Source organism: Bufo bufo, chromosome 2 (assembly GCF_905171765.1).
Source record: "Bufo bufo chromosome 2, aBufBuf1.1, whole genome shotgun sequence".
NCBI classification, from domain to species: Eukaryota; Metazoa; Chordata; class Amphibia; order Anura; family Bufonidae; genus Bufo; species Bufo bufo.
Window position 1 is genome coordinate 1358376 of NC_053390.1, and position 12204 is coordinate 1370579.

Below are 12204 nucleotides of genomic sequence, written 5' to 3' on the forward strand. Positions count from 1 at the left end.
TATAGAGCAGGAGGCGCTGAGCAGATTATATATACAGAGAACCTGTCACCATGTAATCTGCAGGCAGCATGTTATAGAGCAGGAGGAGCTGAGCAAGTTATCTAATATATAAAGCTGAGTGTATGTATGTATGTATGTATGTGTGTCTGCTAAAGAAATCTGCACCGTCGCATTTCCAATCACGAAATTTGGCCCACAGGTACATCAGGTGTCTGGGAAGGTTTTAGAGCGGGTCTCAGCTCTCTAGGACGTACCGTTCCTGAGATATTCCCAAAAAATGCATTAGCCAATAGAAGCCTGTAGGTCTTTCTCCTCATAACCTAACTGCCATACACACGGTCACATGTCCCTTATCAGCCAATAGAAGCTCGCAGGCCCTTAGTCTTCACATACACACAGTTTTACACCAGGTTTCCATAACAACCCAGCCATTTTTCTTCACTGCTGTAGGTCATATTCAAAGGGGCAGGGCGCTGTGGGTGACTCTTAAGGGAGCGGAGTGCTGTGGAGGTCACTGTTAAGGGGGTGGATTAATGTGGAAATCACTGTTAAGGAGATGGGGTACTGTGGAGGTCACTTATAAAGAGGCGGGTACTGTGGAGGGGTTGTCCACAAAAAATATTCTACATTTTCCAAACCAGCACCTGGATCTGAATAATTTTGTAATTGCATGTAATTAGCATAGCTACTAAGTTATTCAATACAATGTGTGGCGAAACCGACCTCGCCACTGGGTTTTGGAGAGGACTGGCTGCTGGCCTCTTGCCCCTGGATTATGGGCCATATACTAACTTTTAAACCCCTGAACCTATTCAAGTGAATTTTGGATAGGTTTGTCCCAAAGTTATGCTGTTTAAATTGATGTAAGTTATATGTATGGCCAATGTAAACTCACAAAGTTGTAACAATTTATAATAAGTGTAACTTGTCAGCTTGGGAGGAAATGCTGGGTGTGTTTCTATTGTGCCATTGTCCCATTGTGTGTTTAAATGGTGATGTCTGTCCTATTGTCTGCACATGTGTATTGGTGACTTCTCTTTGTCTTGAGAGATAATTGGATTACGCCTCGGGTGTCTCCAGGGCAGAGAGGAGGAGACCATGATGCATTGTGGGGATGTGTTGTGTCTGTGTGTCCTAAGTGCTGTTTATCTGTCCTATGTCACAGTCTTCATTCTGGTCCCCTAGGGGCATGTACACCAGATGGGCTGTACTTACATTGTATGTGTTGTAAATTAATGATTGGTTATATTTCAAACCCCTGTGGGCAGTACTATGTTTGTGGTTTATGAATAAAAGAGGCTGTACGTGAAGTACAGTCAGACCACTGTTTGACCCTCAACACGGAGCCTTGTCTCGTTATTGGGGGGATTCACTGTATGCTGTTAGAAGACCGATTGCCAGAAGTGTAAGCTGATTCCTGTTCGTCTGCTAGCAGCTATTCGTGAGGTTCCAGTTTGGAGTGCTACTTTGTATCCAGTTCGGGAGTTTGGTGTATCCTGCAGTAGCTGTGCCTGTCTCTCAGAAAGGGGCTTATCGCCTAAACGGATTTTAACCCCTTGTCTGCTGAAACGGTACGTTACAACAATGTATCTGTTTAGCGCCACCTGCTGTTCGTTCTTTTGCTTATTTCTTTGTCCTGCTGACTGAGATGGCCGCACATGCTCAGTCTCATCCTTTACTAGTCTCCGAAGCGGTGATATAAAAAATATTAAAAACTGGGTGTAAAGAGCGAGTGATACCGAGGAGACAGTCTTCAGCCTGTTCCCGAGGAGACAGTCTTCAGCCTGTTCCCGAGGAGACAGTCTTCAGCCTGTTCCCGAGGAGACAGTCTTCAGCCTGTTCCCGAGGAGACAGTCTTCAGCCTGTTACTGAGTGATACTGAGGAGACAGTCTTCAGCCTGTTACTGAGTGATACTGAGGAGACAGTCTTCAGCCTGTTACTGAGTGATACTGAGGAGACAGTCTTCAGCCTGTTACTGAGTGATACTGAGGAGACAGTCTTCAGCCTGTTACTGAGTGATACTGAGGAGACAGTCTTCAGCCTGTTACTGAGTGATACTGAGGAGACAGTCTTCAGCCTGTTACTGAGGAGACAGTCTTCAGCCTGTTACTGAGGAGACAGTCTTCAGCCTGTTACTGAGGAGACAGTCTTCAGCCTGTTACTGAGGAGACAGTCTTCAGCCTGTTACTGAGGAGACAGTCTTCAGCCTGTTACTGAGGAGACAGTCTTCAGCCTGTTACTGAGGAGACAGTCTTCAGCCTGTTACTGAGGAGACAGTCTTCAGCCTGTTACTGAGGAGACAGTCTTCAGCCTGTTACTGAGGAGACATTCTTCAGCCTGTTACTGAGGAGACAGTCTTCAGCCTGTTACTGAGGAGACAGTCTTCAGCCTGTTACTGAGTGATACTGAGGAGACAGTCTTCAGCCTGTTACTGAGTGATACTGAGGAGACAGTCTTCAGCCTGTTACTGAGGAGACAGTCTTCAGCCTGTTACTGAGGAGACAGTCTTCAGCCTGTTACTGAGGAGACAGTCTTCAGCCTGTTACTGAGGAGACAGTCTTCAGCCTGTTACTGAGGAGGCAGTCTTCAGCCTGTTACTGAGGAGACAGTCTTCAGCCTGTTACTGAGGAGACAGTCTTCAGCCTGTTACTGAGGAGACAGTCTTCAGCCTGTTACTGAGTGATACTGATACTTAAAAATACACTGAAATGACAGGTTCCCTTTAACCGCCTCCGAACCGCCTAACGCAGGATCGCGTTCCGGAGGCGGCAGCCCTGCGCACAGTCACGCATATATGCGTCATCTCGCGATGGCCGAGATTTCCTGTGAACGCGCGCACACAGGATCGGAAGGTAAGCGAGTGGATCTCCAGCCTGCCAGCGGCGATCGTTCGCTGGCAGGCTGGAGATGTGATTTTTTTTTAACCCCTAGCAGGTATATTAGACGCTGTTTTGATATATTAGACGCTGTGTCTAATATACCTGCTACCTGGTCCTCTGGTGGTCCCATTTGTTTGGATCGACCACCAGAGGACACAGGTAGCTCAGTAAAGTAGCACCAAGCACCACTACACTACACCCCCCCCCGTCACTTATTAACCCTTGATCACCCCATATAGACTCCCTGATCACCCCCTGTCATTGATCACCCCCCCTGTCATTGATCACCCCCCTGTAAGGCTGCATTCAGATGTCCGTATGTTTTTTACGGATCCACGGATCGGATCCGCAAAACACATACGGACGTCTGAATGGAGCCTTACAGGGGGGTGATCACCCCATAGAGACTCCCTGATCACCCCCCTGTAAGGCTCCAGACATCTTTTTGGCCCAAGTTAGCGGAAATTGTTTTTTTTGTTTTGTTTTTCTTTTTTCTTACAAAAAGTCTCATATTCCACTAACTTGTGTCAAAAAATAAAATCTGACAAGAAAAGAAAACCAGGTGGTCTCTAGGACCTTAGCGTGTTTTTGCAGCCTCACCGGCAGTACATTAAAACTAATCTTTATTGTTTTTGCTACTAAAAAGAACATATAAGTCTAGGGATCAAACAATTAAAACTATCAGGAATCGGTCATTACACTGATGTGACCCTGAAGGGTTTAGATCGCACACTATATGCCAACATGTGTCAATTCAGGATCCCTACACAACCTTCCTGCCTAAAAACTGAAACCTGCTTCCCTACATGTTTCGCCGAGCGATTCAGCGTCTTCAGGGGAAACTAAAATCTCACATGAACTCACCATACCCCTCACGGAATCCAAATGCGTAAAATTTTTTAGATATTTATATTCCAGACTTCTTCTTACTCTTTAGGGCCCCTAGAATGCCAGGGCAGTATAAATGTCCCACATGTGACCCCATTTCCGAAAGAAGACACCCCAAGGTATTCGCTGAGGGGCATATTGAGTCCATGAAAGATTGAAATTTTTGTCCCAAGTTAGCGGAAAGGGAGACTTTGTGAGAAAAAAAAAAATAATAAAAAAAAATTTCCGCTAACTTGTGCCAAAAAAAAAAAAATTCTATGAACTCTCCATGCCCCTCATTGAATACCTTGGGGTGTCTTCTTTCCAAAATGGGGTCACATGTGGGGTATTTATACTGCCCTGGCATTTTAGGGGCCCTAAAGCGTGAGAAGAAGTCTGGGATCCAAATGTCTAAAAATGCCCTCATAAAATGAATGTGGGCCCCTTTGCGCATCTAGGCTGCAAAAAAGTGTCACACATGTGGTATCCCCGTACTCAGGAGAAGTTGGGCAATGTGTTTTGGTGTGTCATTTTACATATACCCATGCTGGGTGAGAGAAATATCTTGGTCAAATGCCAACTTTGTATAAAAAAAAAATGGGAAAAGTTGTCTTTTGCCGAGATATTTATCTCACCCAGCATGGGTATATGTAAAATGACACCCCAAAACACATTGCCCAACTTCTCCTGAGTACGGAGATAGCACATGTGTGACACTTTTTTGCAGCCTAGGTGGGCAAAGGGGCCCATATTCCAAAGAGCACCTTTCGGATTCCACCGGCCATTTTTTACAGATTTTGATTTCAAACTACTTCGCACACATTAGGGCCCCTAAAATGCCAGGGCAGTATAACTACCCCACAAGTGACCCCATTTTGGAAAGAAGACACCCCAAGGTATTCGCTGATGGGCATGGCGAGTTCGAGGAAGTTTTTATTTTTTGTCACAAGTTAGTGGAATAAGAGACTTTGTAAGAAAAAAAAAAAATCATCATTTTCCGCTAACTTGTGACAAAAAATAAAAAGTTCTATGAACTCACTATGCCCATCAGCGAATACCTTAGGGTGTCTACTTTCCGAAATGGGGTCATTTGTGGGGTGTTTGTACTGTCTGGCCATTGTAGAACCTCAGGAAACATGACAGGTGCTCAGAAAGTCAGAGCTGCTTCAAAAAGCGGAAATTCACATTTTTGTACCATAGTTTGTAAACGCTATAACTTTTACCCAAACCATTTTTTTTTTTTACCCAAACATTTTTTTTTAATCATAGACATGTAGAACAATAAATTTAGAGAAAAATTTATATATGGATGTAGTTTTTTTTTAAAAATTTTACAACTGAAAGTGAAAAATGTTATTTTTTTGCCAAAAAATCGTTAAATTTCGATTAATAACAAAAAAAGTAAAAATGTCAGCAGCAATGAAATACCACCAAATGAAAGCTCTATTAGTGAGAAGAAAAGGAGGTAAAATTCATTTGGGTGGTAAGTTGTATGACCGAGCAATAAACTGTAAAAGTAGTGTAGGTCAGAAGTGTAAAAAGTGGTCTGGTCATTAAAGGGAGTCTGTCACCACATTTGAGCCTATTAGACAGATCCAATAGCGTTATATGTGCCACCCAGAAGTTTAAAACGGTACCTTTGTTGCATATACCGGAGTCTTGTTTGAGCCAAAAATGAACTTTGTAGGTTCTGTAAATGCGCCCTCTCAAGTGCCCAGGGCGGCGTCTCAATCTTCCGAGCCCAAGACCGGACCTCCCCAACGGCTCATAACCCCGCCCTCCGTGTGCCTCTGCCCGCCCGTTTACGCTCCTCCTCCCTCCTTTTCCACTGCGCCGCAGGAGAGAGGAGGAGTGTAAACGGGCGGGCAGAGGCACACGGAGGGCGGGGTTATGAGCCGTTGGGGAGGTCCGGTCTTGGGCTCGGAAGATTGAGACGCCGCCCTGGGCACTTGAGAGGGCGCATTTACAGAACCTACAAAGTTCATTTTTGGCTCAAACAAGACTCCGGTATATGCAACAAAGGTACCGTTTTAAACTTCTGGGTGGCACATATAACGCTATTGGATCTGTCTAATAGGCTCAAATGTGGTGACAGACTCCCTTTAAGGGGGTTTAAGCTAAGGGGGGCTGAGGTGGTTAAGGGAGTAAGGAGTCTGTGTAGCCGTCTGGACCAGCATGGCGGTTAAAGGGTGCATCGTCTCGCTAGTATAGGCCACCAGTGTCTGAATGCTCTCTATACTGGAATGGCCACCGTCTATTCATCTTTGGGTCAATAAAGTTGGCCAAATTAGTTAAATAAAGAAGTTAGCTGGTATCTAGAGAGCGCTCTGGTCGTGGCCCCTGAGAGCCATGGTGCCCCATACCTCAATCCTGCAGTCATGGCCTGTGTTCTTCCCCATCTCGAACAGGCCGGTCAGATTCCTGCTCATCACATGCTCTGTAATGGCGACTACGTTATATGGTCCGCCATCACATACCCTCTCCTATGCTCACTGCCTGAGTATGGGAGTACTACCTGTTTTGCAATAAAAAGATTTATGATATAAAAACTTTCAGAAGACAACTTATTAGTCCTCGGTAAGGTAGGTGTCACATGTTCTCAGGGTTAGACCTATGGAGACGGAGCAGTGTGCGGCCTGCCTCTTCTACCCCAGCTCCGGGGCTCTCCTCAGACACCTCCATCACAAGTATCAGACCTTTCTTACTCATCTCCCCCAACCCACGGGAGGAGACGGCAGAGCACTCACCAATATTAGTGCTGAAGCCAGGACAGGAGCCCAGAGGCACCGGAAGGCTGAAATGACTGCTGGCCGTGTGCAGACAGGACTCATGGTGCTGAGCGTGGGTACTGACGGACAGCGGCTGTCCGCGGGAGCGCCGGTACTCCTCCTGAACACACTCCTCCGTCTGAAGGGACACCGAGTACTGCAGAGAGAAACCGAGGAGAAGTGAAGCACAGAACACCAGCTCCACCACGAAGGAGAAACGTACCAGGGATGAGGAGGAGGATGAGCAGGGTCTACGTGATGTAATGAGGACACAGGTATCAGGGATGAGGATGAGGATGAGGAGAAGCGGGGTCTACGTGATGTAATGAGGACACAGGTATCAGGGATGAGGATGAGGATGAGGAGCAGGGTCTACGTGATGTAATGAGGACACAGGTATCAGGGATGAGGATGAGGATGAGGAGCAGGGTCTACGTGATGTAATGAGGACACAGGTATCAGGGATGAGGAGGAGGATGAGAAGAAGCAGGGTCTACGTGATGTAATGAGGACACAGGTATCAGGGATGAGGAAGAGGAGGAGGATGAGCAGGGTCTACGTGATGTAATGAGGACACAGGTATCAGGGATGAGGAAGAGGAGGAGGATGAGGAGCGGGGTCTACGTGATGTAATGAGGACACAGGTATCAGGGATGAGGAGGATGAGCAGGGTCTACGTGATGTAATGAGGACACAGGTATCAGGGATGAGGAGGAGGATGAGGAGCAGGGTCTACGTGATGTAATGAGGACACAGGTACCAGGGATGAGGAGGAGGATGAGGAGCGGGGTCTACGTGATGTAATGAGGACACAGGTACCGGGGATGATGATGATGAGCGGGGTCTACGTGATGTAATGAGGACACAGGTATCAGGGATGAGGAGGATGATGAGCAGGGTCTACGTGATGTAATGAGGACACAGGTATCAGGGATGAGGAGGATGAGGATGATGAGCAGGGTCTATGTGATGTAATGAGGACACAGGTATCAGGGATGAGGAGGAGGATGAGGAGCAGGGTCTACGTGATGTAATGAGGACACAGGTACCAGGGATGAGGAGGAGGATGAGGAGCAGGGTCTACATGATGTAATGAGGACACAGGTACCAGGGATGAGGAGGAGGATGAGGAGCAGGGTCTATGTGATGTAATGAGGACACAGGTATCAGGGATGATGATGAGGAGCAGGGTCTACGTGATGTAATGAGGACACAGGTACCAGGGATGATGAGGAGGAGGATGATGAGCAGGGTCTATGTGATGTAATGAGGACACAGGTATCAGGGATGAGGAGGAGGATGAGGAGCAGGGTCTACGTGATGTAATGAGGACACAGGTACCAGGGATGAGGAGGAGGATGAGGAGCAGGGTCTACATGATGTAATGAGGACACAGGTACCAGGGATGAGGAGGAGGATGAGGAGCAGGGTCTATGTGATGTAATGAGGACACAGGTATCAGGGATGAGGAGGAGAATGAGGAGCAGGGTCTACGTGATGTAATGAGGACACAGGTACCAGGGATGAGGAGGAGGATGAGGAACAGGGTCTATGTGATGTAATGAGGACACAGGTACCAGGGATGAGGAGGAGGATGATGAGCAGGGTCTACGTGATGTAATGAGGACACAGGTACCAGGGATGAGGAGGAGGATGATGAGCAGGGTCTACGTGATGTAATGAGGACACAGGTACCAGGGATGAGGAGGAGGATGAGGAGCAGGGTCTACGTGATGTAATGAGGACACAGGTACCAGGGATGAGGAGGAGGATGAGAAGAAGCAGGGTCTACGTGATGTAATGAGGACACAGGTATCAGGGATGAGGAAGAGGAGGATGAGCAGGGTCTACGTGATGTAATGAGGACACAGGTATCAGGGATGAGGAAGAGGAGGAGGATGAGCAGGGTCTACGTGATGTAATGAGGACACAGGTACCAGGGATGAGGAGGAGGATGAGGAGCAGGGTCTACGTGATGTAATGAGGACACAGGTACCAGGGATGAGGATGAGGATGATGAGCAGGGTCTACGTGATGTAATGAGGACACAGGTATCAGGGATGATGATGAGGAGCAGGGTCTACGTGATGTAATGAGGACACAGGTATCAGGGATGAGGAGGAGGATGAGAAGAAGCAGGGTCTACGTGATGTAATGAGGACACAGGTACCAGGGATGAGGAAGAGGAGGAGGATGAGCAGGGTCTACGTGATGTAATGAGGACACAGGTATCAGGGATGAGGAGGAGGATGAGGAGCAGGGTCTACGTGATGTAATGAGGACACAGGTACCAGGGATGAGGATGAGGATGATGAGCAGGGTCTACGTGATGTAATGAGGACACAGGTATCAGGGATGATGATGAGGAGCAGGGTCTACGTGATGTAATGAGGACACAGGTATCAGGGATGAGGAGGAGGATGAGAAGAAGCAGGGTCTACGTGATGTAATGAGGACACAGGTACCAGGGATGAGGAAGAGGAGGAGGATGAGCAGGGTCTACGTGATGTAATGAGGACACAGGTATCAGGGATGAGGATGAGGATGATGAGCAGGGTCTACGTGATGTAATGAGGACACAGGTATCAGGGATGAGGATGATGATGAGCAGGGTCTACGTGATGTAATGAGGACACAGGTATCAGGGATGAGGAGGATGAGGAGGAGCAGGGTCTACGTGATGTAATGAGGACACAGGTACCAGGGATGAGGATGAGGATAATGAGGAGCGGGGTCTACGTGATGTAATGAGGACACAGGTACCGGGGATGATGATGATGAGCGGGGTCTACGTGATGTAATGAGGACACAGGTACCAGGGATGAGGAGGATGATGAGCAGGGTCTACATGATGTAATGAGGACACAGGTACCAGGGATGATGAGGAGGATGAGGAGCGGGGTCTACGTGATGTAATGAGGACACAGGTATCAGGGATGAGGAGGAGGATGATGAGCAGGGTCTACGTGATGTAATGAGGACACAGGTACCAGGGATGATGATGATGAGGAGGATGAGGAGCGGGGTCTACGTGATGTAATGAGGACACAGGTATCAGGGATGAGGATGATGAGCAGGGTCTGTGTGATGTAATGAGGACACAGGTATCAGGGATGAGGATGAGGATGATGAGCAGGGTCTGTGTGATGTAATGAGGACACAGGTATCAGGGATGAGGAAGAGGAGGATGAGCAGGGTCTACGTGATGTAATGAGGACACAGGTATCAGGGATGAGGAAGAGGAGGAGGATGAGCAGGGTCTACGTGATGTAATGAGGACACAGGTACCAGGGATGAGGAGGAGGATGAGGAGCAGGGTCTACGTGATGTAATGAGGACACAGGTACCAGGGATGAGGAAGAGGAGGAGGATGAGCAGGGTCTACGTGATGTAATGAGGACACAGGTATCAGGGATGAGGATGAGGATGATGAGCAGGGTCTACGTGATGTAATGAGGACACAGGTATCAGGGATGAGGATGATGATGAGCAGGGTCTACGTGATGTAATGAGGACACAGGTATCAGGGATGAGGAGGATGAGGAGGAGCAGGGTCTACGTGATGTAATGAGGACACAGGTACCAGGGATGAGGATGAGGATAATGAGGAGCGGGGTCTACGTGATGTAATGAGGACACAGGTACCGGGGATGATGATGATGAGCGGGGTCTACGTGATGTAATGAGGACACAGGTACCAGGGATGAGGAGGATGATGAGCAGGGTCTACGTGATGTAATGAGGACACAGGTACCAGGGATGATGATGATGAGGAGGATGAGGAGCGGGGTCTACGTGATGTAATGAGGACACAGGTATCAGGGATGAGGAGGAGGATGATGAGCAGGGTCTACGTGATGTAATGAGGACACAGGTACCAGGGATGATGATGATGAGGAGGATGAGGAGCGGGGTCTACGTGATGTAATGAGGACACAGGTATCAGGGATGAGGATGATGAGCAGGGTCTGTGTGATGTAATGAGGACACAGGTATCAGGGATGAGGAGGAAGATGATGAGCAGGGTCTGTGTGATGTAATGAGGACACAGGTACCGGGGATGATGATGATGATGATGAGCGGGGTCTACGTGATGTAATGAGGACACAGGTACCAGGGATGATGATGATGAGGAGGATGAGGAGCGGGGTCTACGTGATGTAATGAGGACACAGGTACCAGGGATGAGGAGGAGGATGAGGAGCAGGGTCTGTGTGATGTAATGAGGACACAGGTATCAGGGATGAGGATGAGGATGATGAGCAGGGTCTGTGTGATGTAATGAGGACACAGGTACCGGGGATGATGATGATGATGATGATGAGCGGGGTCTACGTGATGTAATGAGGACACAGGTACCAGGGATGATGATGATGAGGAGGATGAGGAGCAGGGTCTACGTGATGTAATGAGGACACAGGTACCGGGGATGAGGATGATGATGATGAGCGGGGTCTACGTGATGTAATGAGGACACAGGTACCAGGGATGAGGAGGAGGATGATGATGATGCCTGGGGCCTCCTGATCTCTCACCTGTAAACAGGGGATTTCCCCGTCAGAGAAGTTGAAGGTGCCGATGACGTCTTCTCCAATCTTGTAAACCGTCTTAAAAATGCAGAAAGTCCCGACTCGGCCTCGAGCGTTACTGATGTTGTACTGGTCTGTGGGAAGACGGAGAGGAGAACATCTAAGGGCTCTGTCACACGAGTGCGGGTAATGCTTCCGCTCCGGAGAACAGAGACACGGAGCAGAGACATGACTGATAATACTCTGTGCCTCTCTCTGATCTTTTTACTACAAAATCACGGGGACAGCTTTATCTCATTGTGATTCTGTAGTAAAAAGATCACAGAGAGGCGCAGAGTATTGTCAGTCATGTCTCTGCTCCGTGTCTCTGCTCCGTCACCTATAACCACACACAGACTATACAGTCATGTCTCTGCTCCACCACCTATAACCACACACAGACTATACAGTCATGTCTCTGCTCCGTGTCTCTGCTTCACCACCTATAACCACACACAGACTATACAGTCATGTCTCTGCTCCGTCACCTATAACCACAAACAGACTATACAGTCATGTCTCTGCTTCACCACCTATAACCACACACAGACTATACAGTCATGTCTCTGCTCCGTCACCTATAACCACACACAGACTATACAGTCATGTCTCTGCTCCGTCACCTATAACCACACACAGACTATACAGTCATGTCTCTGCTCCGTGTCTCTGCTCCACCACCTATAACCACACACAGACTATACAGTCATGTCTCTGCTCCGTCACCTATAACCACACACAGACTATACAGTCATGTCTCTGCTCCACCACCTATAACCACACACAGACTATACAGTCATGTCTCTGCTCCGTCACCAATAACCACACACAGACTATACAGTCATGTCTCTGCTCCGTCACCAATAACCACACACAGACTATACAGTCATGTCTCTGCTTCACCACCTATAACCACACACAGACTATACAGTCATGTCTCTGCTCCGTCACCTATAACCACACACAGATTATACAGTCATGTCTCTGCTCCGTCACCTATAACCACACACAGACTATACAGTCATGTCTCTGCTCCGTGTCTCTGCTCCACCACCTATAACCACACACAGACTATACAGTCATGTCTCTGCTCCACCACCTATAACCACACACAGACTATA

At 48.0% G+C, this 12204-nt stretch overlaps 1 protein-coding gene across 2 annotated transcripts in view; it reads right to left on the reverse strand.

Annotated features, from left to right (window-relative positions):
* RGP1 (RGP1 homolog, RAB6A GEF complex partner 1) overlaps positions 1-12204 on the reverse strand; it is a 94974-nt gene that overhangs the window by 4934 nt on the left and 77836 nt on the right. For both annotated transcript variants that reach the window (XM_040420666.1, XM_040420665.1), the window contains 2 exons: positions 11051-11178; positions 6495-6672 (listed from right to left, as the gene is read on the reverse strand). In XM_040420666.1, the coding sequence (XP_040276600.1) occupies positions 6495-6672; positions 11051-11178 (306 nt within the window). The remainder of the gene's footprint in view (positions 1-6494; positions 6673-11050; positions 11179-12204) is intronic.